At 38.4% G+C, this 14,847-nt stretch overlaps 1 protein-coding gene across 3 annotated transcripts in view; it reads right to left on the bottom strand.

Moving 5' to 3' along the window:
* Positions 1 to 14,847, bottom strand: part of LOC124879290 (hippocalcin-like protein 1) — a 72,939-nt gene that overhangs the window by 12,511 nt on the left and 45,581 nt on the right. For all 3 annotated transcript variants that reach the window (XM_047383766.1, XM_047383765.1, XM_047383767.1), the window contains 3 exons: positions 11,386 to 11,558; positions 5,439 to 5,720; positions 588 to 693 (listed from right to left, as the gene is read on the bottom strand). In XM_047383766.1, the coding sequence (XP_047239722.1) occupies positions 588 to 693; positions 5,439 to 5,720; positions 11,386 to 11,481 (484 nt within the window). In that variant the 5' untranslated portion in view covers positions 11,482 to 11,558. The remainder of the gene's footprint in view (positions 1 to 587; positions 694 to 5,438; positions 5,721 to 11,385; positions 11,559 to 14,847) is intronic.

Genomic DNA, 14,847 nt, shown 5'->3' with positions numbered 1-14,847 from the left:
AGAAAAGGTCTCATTTTGCAGCAGACATTCACACCCAAATAGAATGAACTAAATGAACATCAACAAGGTAAGCTGAGGCCAGATTATTAATAAAAAAAAGACAACGTAGTTAATTGGCCTCAATTCTCAGATTAGAGGTTTAATGAATTCAAAACAAAGAAATCTTCAACATGTTTTTGATTATTTGAAATAAAACCTGCTTCTGGCTACACCCTGGATTTTTTTATTCCAACGGTGGTTGTGAACCCAGCTCTATTGAATGTTTATACTGACGAAACCAAGACAGAAAAAATGTTTGATCATAATAACTGTTTCTGTTTTTTGTTTAATAAAAATAAACATCTTAGAAAAAGTTGAAGAAGAAGAAGAAAATAATGTAGTTTTTTACTTTGATTTGTTGTGCGTTTATCTATTCTTATGAATAGCCTTGGATAGTTGGATAGTGGACTGAAATCTGAAGTATACGCTGTTGCACAAGCTCTTGCTCTAAGTAAAATGAGCTCATTTCACAAAACCAATTGAAAATAAACTCTTGTTTCCCATCCTTCATCTCTCACCCAAGCCTCTGTGCTATTTCCCGGCCTCACCATCATTATTGAGGTCCATTTGTCTGAAGATCTTATCCGTCCTCTTCTCTGGCGTGGATTCATCCTCTGGCATCTTCATCACAGATGAAACCATCTTGTAGATGGCCTGAAAGGCAGAGCGAGTGGAGGAGGAGAGAGACAGAGGGGGTGATGGCAGGAGAGGAGAAAACAGAGTGAATTTGAGCCAGCAGGGAGCCATTACAGAGACTAAGCAGAAGCATAACAGAGATGAAAAATAGGGTCAATGCAGATCTCTGGGTGCTAACAAACCCCACAACAACAGATTCGCTTGTAACACATTTTTAACTCCTAGAGCCTCTGCAACAATCAGGAGAATATTTGTTCTACCATACCAGGAGGATTACATAAATTACATGTGCAAGCATGGAGTGTATGTCTGTGTCCATGAAAGGCTGGGGGCTTACCAGCAGAGCTTACAGTATTGATCTAATACATCTTTGTCTGTTGACCGCCTCCCATCCCCTGTTGGCATTAAATTAAACTCTGTATGGAGGCATGAAAAAGCCCAGAGTACCAGCTGGCCTCACAAACGGATTTAGAATCAGTTTACGTGCCCATTAATACTCCACCTCTGGGAGGGTAGGGTGTAAAACAGACCGTAGATCAGTGTCACAGCATCCTCAGAGAAGAGGGAAGCTTGCAAGAAAACACATTTATAAGTACGAGATTTCCAAATAGAAAACTGAAAATATGAAAAATGTCATACCAAGATTCTGTAGGTATTTCCCATCATTCCCCATCTTTTACCAACACAAAGTACTTCATAATTATCAAGTAGAAGGATACTGATAGATGAGTTTTAAAGGTTTCTACAAAAATCAGAAAGTGTGATACCACCAAATAAAATCCAGTTCAACTGAATGCATTCATAGTCCCCCAACTGTTAAGCAGAATCCAGAATAAATCTAGCTGTTCTGTGAAAGCCCCAGAGGTTTGTCAGAGAAAATTAGCGAACAGCACAGCCGTCAACCTTTTAAGACATGGCCGCCCACCTAACGTGACAGGAGAGCGTTAATGAGGGAAGCAGCCAAGAGGCTAATTGAAACTCTAGAGGAGTTGTGGAGACCCACAGCTCAGGTGGGAGAAACTGTTAAAAGGACAGTTATTAGCAGTCCTCTCCACAAATGTGGTCTTTATGGAAGTTTGGCTTGAATGACGTAATTATTTGAAAGAAAGCCCTGTTTAAAGTTTGCCAGAAGCCATGTAGGGGACACAGAACACGTGTGAATTAAGGAGCACTGGTTCTTAAACTAAACCTTTCGGCGTACATGGAAAATTTTATGAGTGGCTGAAAACTAACACTGGATATCACATGATGCTGTGGGAATGCTTTTCTTCGGAAGGGATAGGCAAGCTGTTCGGACTTGTTAGGATTGAGGTAGCAAAGGACAATCTTGGAAGAAAACCTAGTAGAGTCTGCAATGGACTTGAGGCTAGGGTGGAAGTTCATCTTTGAATCAGAACAGTGTCCCCAAACATACAGCCAGAGCCACATAAGAATGACTAGAGTAAATCAGTCAAAGTCAAGACCTAAATGAGGCAACGCCTGCAAGCTTCACATGTGATTTTTCTCACAGTTTACAGAAAATATCTAGCATACCCTGATGATTTGAGTTGACCATTTAAGCTGCAAAATCTCCAGCTGCACTCTGCATTTTCTGTGCTACTGCTGCCTGTCTGCTTTCTGCTGCTGTAGCCAACTTCTGCTTGGTTGCCTTCAGCCCCTCCGCCACCCCATCATCCCCTTCGGATCTGAGGGCCAATACCCTCTTCTAAATTCCTGCCATGCGGAAGACATGTTGTGGGGATAGAGATGAGCTCACCTCTCCATGAGATGTTGAGCAGCATGGCAATGAAGTGATTAGATCATAGCCTAGATGTGTCTGTTGATCACACTAAGTAAGGTTAGGATGTGAAAAGGTGGGTGGCTAATGAGCAGCCAGACAGGTTAGTGGGAGCATTTTCACTCTTTGTTGGCCCACAATAACACAATGGCCCCTCTCCTCCCTCCTCTCTATATAACATAACCTCTATGAGCTCGGGGATAATCCTGGTATTCTGCACACTCAGGGATAAACACTGGTTAAATTTAACTTGCTAATCCATGAGAACCATAAAACAGACACACAGACACACACAACACATTGTCTCAATAGATATCACAGAGGTAACAAAACAATATGTCCTATAGTCTAAGATTGATACAATTTAGGCAGTTTAATATTACAAAGAAGTGTGAGAGGACATTTTTCCAAGCCTTTATAGAAATGGCATACAAACCATTCTTAGGTGTGCTTTTTCACACTTTATTGGGCTTCATCATATGATTGGTTATAGCAAATTTAATATTGGAAGCAAGAAGATCTATGAAACTATTTTTGCAACGTCTACACAGAGTTTATGTAATAGTCAGTTGATTAATAAAAGCATTAAGAAGGACTACAGCCTTACAGTACAGTTAGATGGCCTTGTGAAAAATGGATACTCATAGGAAACGTTTCTATGACTGTCTTTACGGTGGTGGGATAAATAAGTAAGCCCTTTGCTACGTTGCTGTTAATCAAATATACTTGTTTGTTAAAAAATAAACATATTAGCAAATTATATTATACCGGTTATAAAACATGGTGGTATAGGAGTGATGGTTTGGGCTCATTTGCAGCCACAGATGATCAAACAGAATATTGTTTCCCTATTGGAGGTTACCTATACGTTTATAAATAAATCAGGCTAAATATTCTATTGAGTACATCAGAAAAATGAGGAAAAGTGAATGAATGAAAAGTGAAAAGCATTTTTTAAAACATGGTTAATGTGCTATGGTAATCACACCACAGAATCCTGTCATTTAAATAAAATGTTTATTGTCAAAAATACCTATATTTTACTTTGAATAAAGGCTTACAACACCCTTTCTTGTCTACTCGAAATTAATGTTCACGGCACACATCCAAATATAAATCAAGATTTTAGAAACTCTTGACAGATGTAAAAAATAAATATAATACAAAATGTGTTAAAATTGTGATTTTGTAGCTCATGTTTAAGAGCTGTAATTGTGATACAGCTGAAACAAGATTTTTAGATGCACTGTATAAAGAAACCATTTTTTTCTCTTTGTCTGATTAAACCTTTACTGTTTCAGAGCAGATTGGAGCACCAAAACTATTTGTATTTGCTAAATTCTAGAATAATGATAGACAGAATTTTGGTATTGCTTTTTAAGGCTTTCTTTAAATTCAGAGGTTTATATTCAAATGACTACGTCTTTAAGTAATTTGGAAAAGCCCTGATGATGATGTCATAGCCTCGTAAGCTTCTAATGGCACAGCTGTGGATGTATTTTAAGGCAACACCTCGAACACACTGCGTTCTTGTGTGGCACCATGGGAAAACCAAATTAAATCAGCCAAGATATTAGGAAGTGCATTGTGGTCCTCCGCCAGCCTGGTTCCTCCTAGGGTACAATTTCCAAATGCCTAAAGGTGTCCCTTTAATCTTCTCAAACAATTATAGACAAATACAAAGACCATAGGAACGTCTATTCCAAGGCAAGTTCTGTGTCTCAGGGATGAACACTTTTTGGTGTGAAATGTATCAACCCCAATAGGTTTGATGGGGTTTACTCACATTTGAGCAAAGTCATTGCACCCAAAGCAACATACAAAGCCAGATTACACTTTGATGAAAATACACTCAGGGGCAAAGACCCTAATTTTTGGGGCATGATGATACTAAAGTTGTATAACGATGCAGTTACATATGCAGGAAAAATGGGAAATTATGCAACGAACACCACTCCAAATGTAAAGGATGGCAGTGGCAGCATCATGTGCTGGTGTTTTGATGCATGAGGGACTGGTGGAAGTATTGTGGAAATATTGAAGCAACATCTCAAGACATCAGCTTGGAAGTTAAAAACTGGGGGCAAATATGTCTTCTAAATGGACAATAACTGTAAGCACATTAGGATTTTATTTACAATGTGGCTAAATACCAACAAATTCAATGTTTTAGAGTGGCCATCACAAAGCACTGATCTCAGTCCAATAGGAAATTTGTGAGCAGAACTGAAAAGGTGACTCTGCAAAACCTGACTCAGTTCTGTCTGGAGGAATAGGTCAAAATTCTAGCAAAGTACTGTGGGAAACCTGTGGAAGAATACCCGAAAGGTTTGACCCAAGTGATAGTGATTAAAGGGAAATATGCTAAAATACTAGGGAAATGAATTTAAACTTTAAGAAAGTTTAAATTTTAAAAAGGTTTGAAAAAATATCTTGTTTATTGTTCTGGCATTTACCGGTAATCCTAACTGGCCTTTAACAGGAAATATGTTAGTCTGATTTAAATTCACACAAGGAGAAAAGCTTATAAAATATTTGGTCAATATCTGGTTTCAACTGTGTCGTTTTCCTAAAATCTTTATTTGTTGAATACAGACAGATACCCTTAAAATCCTTAGTTGGCAATGCATTTTCATCCAAATGTTTTTTTCAAAACTCAATATAAATTGAAAGTGAAAACACAGCAGAAAATATCTGTATGAAAACATTTGTGTTTTGGAAACAGGAACTCAGATATTGCATTGTTCTTTGCCTGAAAGCTCGGTATTAACAAAGCTATATACCGACCAAAATTGACACCAGATGTAAAAAAAGTAAAAACAAATTTATGTTGGTTTGGTTCAAATTTGGTGATGATTCAGAAGTAAATGTTCCCCAAAACATTCCAATGTCACAACTGGGATAGTCAACAGGTGACACATTTCTAAAAGCACCTGAGTGCATAAACCAAAATACTCAGTACTACTTTCAAACTTTGACTGCTGACCTGTACAATCTCCAGCATCTCCTCACGGCTGATGTATCCGTTTCCATCCAGGTCGTACATACTGAAAGCCCATTTCAGCTTCTGTTCCAGCTTCCCCCGCGACGTGACGCTCAAGGCGATGATGAACTCCCGGAAATCTATCGTCCCGTCACCATTGGTGTCGAAAGTCCGGAAGACATGCTCGGCGAACTTTGAGGCATCTCCGTAGGGAAAGAAATTGGCATAGATCTTTTTAAACTCCTCCACGTTCAAAGTTCCACTGGGGCAATCCTTCAAGAAACCCTGGAGTAAAGAGATTAACCCTTTATTTCAGACATCAGTTCAAACAAGACCTTTAACACATTCTGTTATTCTACTGGGCAATGGAATACAGGCTAATATTCTAAGTTTGAACAAGAACTCCAACAACCATTTTGATGTAAAAAGCGTTTGAGCACTAAAAGTTGTAAGAAATGTGAAAAGACTTCAGAAGACCTCTTTGAAAAGGAGCTTAGCCTAGCTTAGTTTAATAGCTGAGGGCAAAAGCTCTATCATTGTTTCAAAAAGTAAACTCATTTAATAAAGCCTGATTGCGCTCTGGAAGCAAAGGGAAGTAAAAGTCAGGTCAGTCTCAGTCTTCGTTAGAGACGTTCTTTTAACAGACCTTCAGGATAAAAGCAATGAGGTGACAAACTCATTGTCTCCATTTGCAGCCTGGAATTAGGTTCCGAACATCATATAAGAATTTTTTTTGAGTGATGGCTGAAAGTCCCAGTGGCTGCGCAGTTAATCCGTCTTTTTTATTGCCCGTGTCTGTGACATTTTCTGGGCTGTAAAAGATCATCAGTGTTTGCATGGGCTTTCCGGTCCGAGGCTCCGATTTACAGCCAATGAACTTCCCTTCCAAAAAAAGACAAGCTGGACACATTCTCAGAAAACTCCAATTCTTCAACATCCTGTTGAATATGTAGCCATATGAAAAAGGCCTGTGTTTTTCTAACATATTTGGATATAGTGGTATTTAGTATTAACTGGTATTAAGTTTAACAATTCTAAGAAACTCAATTGAAATCAATAAAAAACAGGTGCACACATTTAGAACATGGTTATTTAGCATTTTAAAGGAGGTTTGCCCTGTATCAGTGTCAGACATTTTGTTTGATGTGCTTCTGACTGTTATAGTGAGACTAAACATAAAGACCATGGTGAGATCCAAAGAGCTGTCTGAGGCATGCAAAAAGAAACAGAAAGCAACATATTGGGTTTAATTTGTTCTATGTTTTTACTCCAAATAACAACCATCCATTACAGATAACAATCAGTATTTTATAGTATTTTAGCAGCAGCTGTGAATGACACCATAAAACCAAGTTAGTTTTACCCAATGTTATCATACCGGCCCATGACTACTTAGAACTACTCACCACAACCCTACTTAAAAAACAAAACCAAAAAAAAAAGTTAAACTCTCCCAGTAAGGTCACCTATTAAAGGTATTTATGAGAGTGATTAACTGATTTCTGCTTTGCTGTAACTTGATGATGATGACCAATTAGTTCCATGCAAATCTTGACATATTTTTGCATATTATCAGAATCAGCTTTATTGCCAAGTTCGTACATACAAACAAGGAATTTGACTCCGGTACACTTTGCTCTTTGGTTTTGTTTTTGCATTACAGAATATAAATATTTACAATGTACAATATACACATATATAATAAAAAGGTGCATATGCAACATCTGTATGCTGTTGTTTTGTACTATATTGAATTATTGTACAATATATGTCAGGAGCCTGAAAGAATGTTTAAAAAGAAACCTAATATGTGGACAAAATGAGATAACTGATGTGATCAGCCTGGCTACACTGGCTCTTGGTCATTCCAAGGGTAAATCTAGAGGATGCTGCTCTGCCACTGACAGAGACAAATAATTCAAGGCTGCTGCCGGATCACTGATGAATTGTGGCTCTTCAGAGGAAGCAAGGCCATCCAGGCACACTCACTGTAGCATTCTCACTGCCACTTCAACCACATTATATGATGTGTCAGTGCATCTGTTCTTTAATAGTTTTTGTACTTTTCATACAATTTACTTTTAAAAGACCAAAATCACTTGGTGTCCTGCTGTGCCTTCTTCTTACCATGAATAAAGCTGACCATGTAAGATTTTACATGACAGAAATTTAATTCAAATTTGATTTATTCATTCTGAGCAGCGATTGCTTCCAGAGGGGACAAACAGGAAAGAAAAAATAAAACCAGAGTCAGGATGACATGCATAACTAGTTCTGAACACAGTGGAGTATTAATCATATAATAGTGCAGTTACTTTAAGGGAATTTGTATCAGACCATTTCCAGTGCTATACTGGTACTAGTGAATGCTTAGTTGGTTTCTTTCTCAACCAGTAAAGCATTAGGGTCCAGTCCTGAAAAGACTGATTCCTTCGTGGCACCAACTCTAAGGAAAGATCTGCTTTTATAAGGAGCTGGATGTCAGTGTATGGACACCAACAACTACTTCTAATTTTGGGAGCGACATGTTGAAACCTTTTAAATTTACAAATTTATGGAAAATTCAATGAAAACAATCATCTTTAGAGCTTTAGCGCTGGACTAACTTAAGCAGTCTCTTATCATCCCGTCGTGTCGTAAATGTAGGTCAGTGCACTGTTTGAAGCTGCACGCACAATCACTATTTACAGCTGAATCTATAAACAGCATTTAGGACTGTGTTCATAAACACTGGCAGGTCCTTTGGTATGGCCATGATGGTGCTAATAAACTGCTGTTTGCAATGATGCTTCTAAAAATCAACCAGAGATAAGAATCTGGTATGGATTTTAGAGAGCCATCTAAAACACTGATTTGTTTAAAAGATGCTATAAAAGAAGATTAAATTAAGGTGGTATTAAGACATCTGCCTGCAAGAATAAGTCTAATCCAGTGATTTGTCTAGATAAACTGTTTCCCTTCTCTGCAGAAATTCTGAATTCAACAGAGATTGGATCAAACATTTAGTGGAAAAAAGCTTTCTTGATGACATAAGGCCCCTATGATCCTATAATCGAACATAATTTCAAACATCCCTGGAAAATCTAACGTTACTGCAAAGGTCATTAAAATTATTATTAATATTACTTTGAGAAACTGTGGCACTAATGGCCTTTATTGACAATTACCAAACAGGAATGGGCAGAAGGGGAGAAAACATGCAGTAAAGGTCCCAAGGTCGGGAATCGAATCCCAGACTTATAGCTTATGTATACAGTGCACTCGCTCTACAGGTACACAACTCATCGCCCCTATAACAGTAGGACAGACATGTTGTCTATACCACAATGTTACCTATCTGACTGGCTAATTTCCCTCTTTATATATGGGAGGTTTGCCCATGTCCACCATCAGTTTCAGGCTCTTCAAAAGGACAATCCGCCATCAGGACTGTCATCAACTTATTAACGACTAAGGGGGGGCAAGTTGTTGGACCACTTGTTGCTGAATATTGGACTACTTGCACAGACACCAGGCCTCCTGATGCTTTCGGCCATTTTGTATCCAGGACAGTCCACTCCTCCATATCCCATCAAGCATCATGACTGATATGACGGGGCGTCCCAAGTCTGACGTCATGAGACGCTATATAGGAAGGCGGACATTTTTGAAAACTCGCTTTCAGCTGGAAATCTTGACACGGTTACCACGCAACTGGAGCATCCTCTGGAGAAGAAGAGATCCCACGTGGAGTCTTCATTTATTTCTCTCTCTCTCGTTGGCCAACGAACAATTCATAACTGAGGTTTCTGGAATGAGAAGGCCAGGAATTTCACTTTGCCGATCGAAGACCTGAGCTTAACACGTAACTAAGAACACGGAGTTTCGAGGAGTCGAACCGCCACCGTGTTTCATCTCAAGTCGACTTTTGATGGTCAGATCATATTCTTCCTTTCCGCCAAAGAAGCCGGAGGACGACGTCTGACCGTTTTCCCTAAAGTTAACTGTGGACGTGCAATTAACCAACTCCCCCTTGTTTGCTCGACCCCGCTCAGAGGAGAGCCGACAACGAGTAAAAACTATCCTTATTTTTATTTCTTTATTAGAAAGCCTGGGCAGGGTCAGAGGTTGTACAGCGATCAGAATCGCTAGTTAGGATCTCATGTGCTCTGAATGATATGTGCATGTAACTTTGTTATTGAAACTTTGATGTGTTGATGTCTGGAGCCGCTGTGTTCCTAGCTTTGTTCGTGTTTCACCATCTGAGAGTCAACGCAACCCAAGACTGGACTGTTAAAATAACCTCGTGGTGAATTTTACCATTTTCCTTTGTCTTCAACCTCACTGTGCTAGCTTGCCGCCAAAAGTTAGAATCCTTTGTGTTCAGGAGTTGGGGGGGGGGGAGTTTTATGATCGGACATCACTGAATACAGTCGGAGCTGCGCTCCAACCCCCCCCACTCGCCACCACACCCCTTTTCATATTCTCATTCCTTCTTCTGTTTTTGCCATAAACTGCTGGTTGATTCAATACAGACCCACTGCCTTTTGTTGAATTTTGCTTAGTTAGATGTGTTACCCCTGTGTTTGTAGAATTTTGCATGTTAAGTAGGTGAAGATTAATAAATATTCACATAGCTAAAGAGAGAGCGTTTTGTGCTCATTGTGTGCAAAAAGTGATTTGTCAGTCAAGATAAGGTAAAGTTCCACACGTTTCGGCAGAAACGGTCGATTAAACAGTGACATCTCCGGCAATAGTTATTAATTATTACGGAGTAGTTAACGGTTGTAATTGTTAAAGGCATTGAGCACCAGAAACATCTCTGGTCTCGATTCATAAATGAGGATTTTGGTTAAGAAATTGATTTTGTCAAATTATGATTTGTAATTATAATTATTGATCAAGATTAATCAATCAATAATCATAACCCCCAACAAAGTGATGGCGGTTTTGTTGGAGATTGCTGCACAATGTCGACAATGCCATCCTGCTCAATAATTTCAAGCCATTTTCATTGCACATCAGTACACTCAGACGGAATTATGCGCACAAAATCCAAAAACTGTGTTGATGGTAAAGGTTAGCTGGTCCCATGAAGCCTGGTTTTTATGAGTTGCATTGTGACTATTGTATAACTGTATTTTAAACCTTAGACACTGCTGCTCGCAATTTTTCTTTATCCTCCCACTTGTGCTATTTACACTTTACAAAGTCAATTCAGTCGATTCATACAGATTTCAAGTTGGGAACATACATTCCATTTAATCCTAACTATCAAACAGTGCAGTCAGATTCAGATTATTATTCAAGTTGGTTTAAAAATTTTCTATCTAAGGAAATCCAGCAGATTGCATTGAGTCAGTCTCTTGCAGCATTCACTCCTTGTGGATGAGCATGTAGCGATAGTGGACAGTTGCTTGCATTGACTTTGCAGAAATCTCTCATACTGAGAATGCATGTGGTGACAGCGGAGAGGAAAAACTCCCTTTTAACAGGAAAAAACCTCCAGCAGAACCAGGAAAATGGAAAAGTGGTGGAGATAAATAGAAATCAGTCCTGGAAGAAAACCTGTTTAAAGCTGTAAGATTACAAACTTCCTGTAGGAAAACATCTATTAACATACAGACCGAGCTATGATGCAATGGTTTAGACACAAGCATAATAACATGTTAGAATGGCACAGTCAAAGTCCAAACCTAGATCTAATATAGAATTAGTGGCAAGAAAATTGAGGATTGAGGAAAACTGAGGATAGAAATTGAGATTTTTAGATGCTCTCCGTTCAGTCTGACTAAGCTAGAGGTGATTTGCAAAGAATGCACCCCCTCCCTTTCCCTTCAGAGTGCAAAACAAAACTAAAAACAGATAATCACACAGTTTATATTCCTCATGGGCGAATCAAGCTTTTAAACAAATGCTATTGTTGTAGCTCCTAAATCTGCAAACAGCTGGTGACACAGAGCATCCCTACCTTGTACCACTCCTGCAGCTCGTGGTCAGAGAACTCTGTATTCTCCCGGAGGTCCTGCAGCATCTCAGGCCGCAGCTTGCTGTTTTGTTTCCCCATGGCAATGGGACAGTTTTTATCGTCCTTTCACTTGTCAACGGCGCCGTCTATCGCAAAAGCCAGGCAGTGTTCCACACCTGCTGGTCAGACATAACAACAGAGGAGCTCAGGAGGTCAGAGACACAAAGCTTCTGGTCAATAAAGCTATTCCATTATATTTGTGTTACAAATGAATAAAGATGATGACGATTCCTAGAGCAAGCATAGTTGGAGATAGTTTAATTTAAGAAAGATTAATTTAAGATTAATCTAGCTGCATTGGACATAAATTTGTGCAAATAAATAATTTAAGTGCACAGTAAACTTGTAAAACTGTTTCATAAAGCACAGCCACTAATCAAACAATGACATCCTTTATGCTGTAATGAAATCAAACCAAGCTTTGTTATAGGAAAATCTCAAAATCCTCATGACACCAGATATTATGCAAGTCAGCAAGTGCTGAATTGCTGCCTCGCTGGCACAAAACATTAAATAATCCTGCACCCACTGACGTCAAGCACAAACTCGCTGATCACATTTGGACAGGGTTTATCTGGCCAGCTGAGTGTATGTTTGGTAAATCAGCTGTCTGCCACGAGAGCTGCTGTGTTCATGTCTCTTAATCCTCATCTTAGCACAACCTGTCGGACAAAATGCGATTTCAGTGATTTGATTATGCAATGACACAGCTAAAGAAAATGTCTTTTATTTGTAATGGCAGACCAAGAATTTCATATGTATTTTATTGTAGTGAGGTTCTGAATTGATTAATATAAAGAATCCTAGTAAACACGGTGGAAACTGACCTAAATGTTGCAACCCAGAAGCAACTGGTCATTTTAAAACAGCATCGGTGGGTCCGGAAGCCAATGATTGGTATCTCACCACCCCAACTCAAGCAGTTTTAGTTCAATCTGGGACAGAAAGTCATTACAGAAACTGTTTCTTTTTTCAAGTCAACATTGATACTTTTCCAAGATAAAGTTTCTATGATGTTCCTTCCTGTTCAGCCTATTTTTGAAGGATTAATACAAAAAATACTCTCTCTGAGTTTACTGCAAATCTATTGACAAAGGTCAGGAATTGAATGAGGAACCTGCAAAAACCACAGACTGTAACAGATGGATGGATGGATGGAAATGAAAATAGTTAAATTCCAGACTTTTCCAGACTACATAGGAACCCTAGATGTTTAGAAAAAAGTCAAAGATCATGTGCAATACATAAGGGTTGCAGTGTGGGTGGTACCAGTGTTTACTGATGCCTGGCGGGCGCTTCGTGCGCAGAAAGAAACAAAACCCACACGTCCCTATGCCTCTTCGCCCGGGTAATAAAATTAGACTCATATTAAAAGGCTCATCCCAAAGGCATAACAGTTAAATGCAGGTGTACTGACAGGATTGCTAGGAGCGCATATTCAGGCTGTTGCAGGGAGAACTGTCACCAACAGATGGACCCAATTTAGCCCTTCAGAACTATTTTTAATTCTTCATGGTTTAGATTCAACAAGGTGTTGGAAACATTCCTAAGACATTTTGGTCTAGTCTAAGCATTGGTGGAGTTTTATCCTTTCTGACATTAAAACCCCAATCTCATCTTTCCAACACAGCCAGTAGGTCTGTTGCCTTTTATAAGTTTTGTGATACCGACTTAATTTATGTAAGGGCTAATTGTGGTCAAATGTGAATTAAATTATCTAGTTAGTTAAGGCAGATCCTAAGGACAGCAACAATCCTTTGCATAATTTCAGGCAAAATATGTTGTTAGCACCTGATTTTTAAACTGATTTGGAGTTGTGGAAAACTCAAAAGGGGTTTGCCAGGAACAAAATCTTTGAGTAAACTAAGTTACTAGAATCTTGGCCTAATAACGGAAAAACTGAGCATGATCAAATGACAACAGGGAGTTTTTGCAAACAGAATAAAAGGATATTAGATTTTTCCTGAACCATATTTAATTCCAAAGATTAGGGATCCAAATATTTATCGTTATGCAACCTATCTGTATGCAATCTGCACATCGCGAAGAACTCCCTGGACTGCAATAAATGTAAGCTAATTATCAAAGTACCATACATTCAGGCTCTCTATATCTGTTATATATTTTGGTGACAATTGTTTGATGTAGCATAAAAAGTTTGGAAGTCACACCGTTCACAACATTCACCAATATTTTAACATATCGCATGTTTTCCTAATGTTGTGCATCACTGCCAAAGATAACCAGAGCAAATACTAAAAGTTTTAAAATATTGATTTAATGTTTAATGGAAAAAAGCTATCCAAACCAATCTGAGCATAAGTGAAAATATAATTGCCTCTCTCACGAGCCACACCCAGGCATGATCACTGCCAAATTACTCAAATAGAATCTGTCTGACAATATGAAGTAGGCTAATATACCTCAACAAGCTACAAAACCTGCTTCTGGTCTAAAGAAATACAAGATCAAAACAAGTAACAAAATTATTTACATCCATCAGTGGGATTGTGTATGATAAAAATCCTGAAATACGCAGGTCTATATGTTCCCTCCGGTTCATTTCTGACACTTTGCGTTTTACAATCCAGATTTCTCTTTTTTATTTGGTAAGTTTCAGATAGGAACTCAATCATAGAGCTCTATTTTTATTGTCAACCCTAATTATGGGCCAGTATGAGATTCTCATGGTATGACTCAACATTTTTTCTATCTAAAATGTAGCATTCGATGTAGCATTTGCATTCCTGGTTAAGGTCCTTGCAGTGGAAACACACTTATGTTGATTATTTCATTTAAAATTAGAAAAGAACCGCTTTGTCTGCCAGAGATCGGAATAGGCCAATTTTCCATTGATCAACTCTGATTGGTGCATCTTTAGGTTATCAATAATGCTTATTTATTGTTAGAGTAAAATATATTGAATAAAGAGCTGTTAAATGTAGAAGACGTTTTCAAGTAATCACTACTGAGAATGTTAAACTTTTTTTTCCACTCTGCACTTGATAAAGTAACAGGAATTATAACTGATTTAAGGCTTCCTAGTTAGTCTAACTAGCTTCTTTATGGCATTCAAAGTTATACTATAGGTGGCCTGAAATCATAACTCATGCCTGCATTTTACCCACATTAATACGCTTGGATTGAGGATACTATAGAAAAGTGTAATGATTGTAGTTTGAAATAACAAGAATTATGTCACAACAAAGCAAATGTTTCTCAGCCGTTGTTTTTCAAGCAATGGAAGAGATAACTTTCCCACTCATTGTTTAGAGGTTTCAGGAAACAGGATAACAACAATGTTAAGATCCTATGTAAACTAGCTTTGAACCATGTCGAGTACAGCTTCTCTGCCCATTCAGGTCAGGGCAGGAAATCATATATTATAATGGATTAATAAGAACA

The sequence above is a fragment of the Girardinichthys multiradiatus genome, chromosome 13 (genome assembly GCF_021462225.1).
Source record: "Girardinichthys multiradiatus isolate DD_20200921_A chromosome 13, DD_fGirMul_XY1, whole genome shotgun sequence".
In the NCBI taxonomy this organism is placed as follows: Eukaryota; Metazoa; Chordata; class Actinopteri; order Cyprinodontiformes; family Goodeidae; genus Girardinichthys; species Girardinichthys multiradiatus.
Note: the sequence above shows the minus strand (reverse complement) of the source record. Positions and strands in the feature narration are given on the sequence as shown.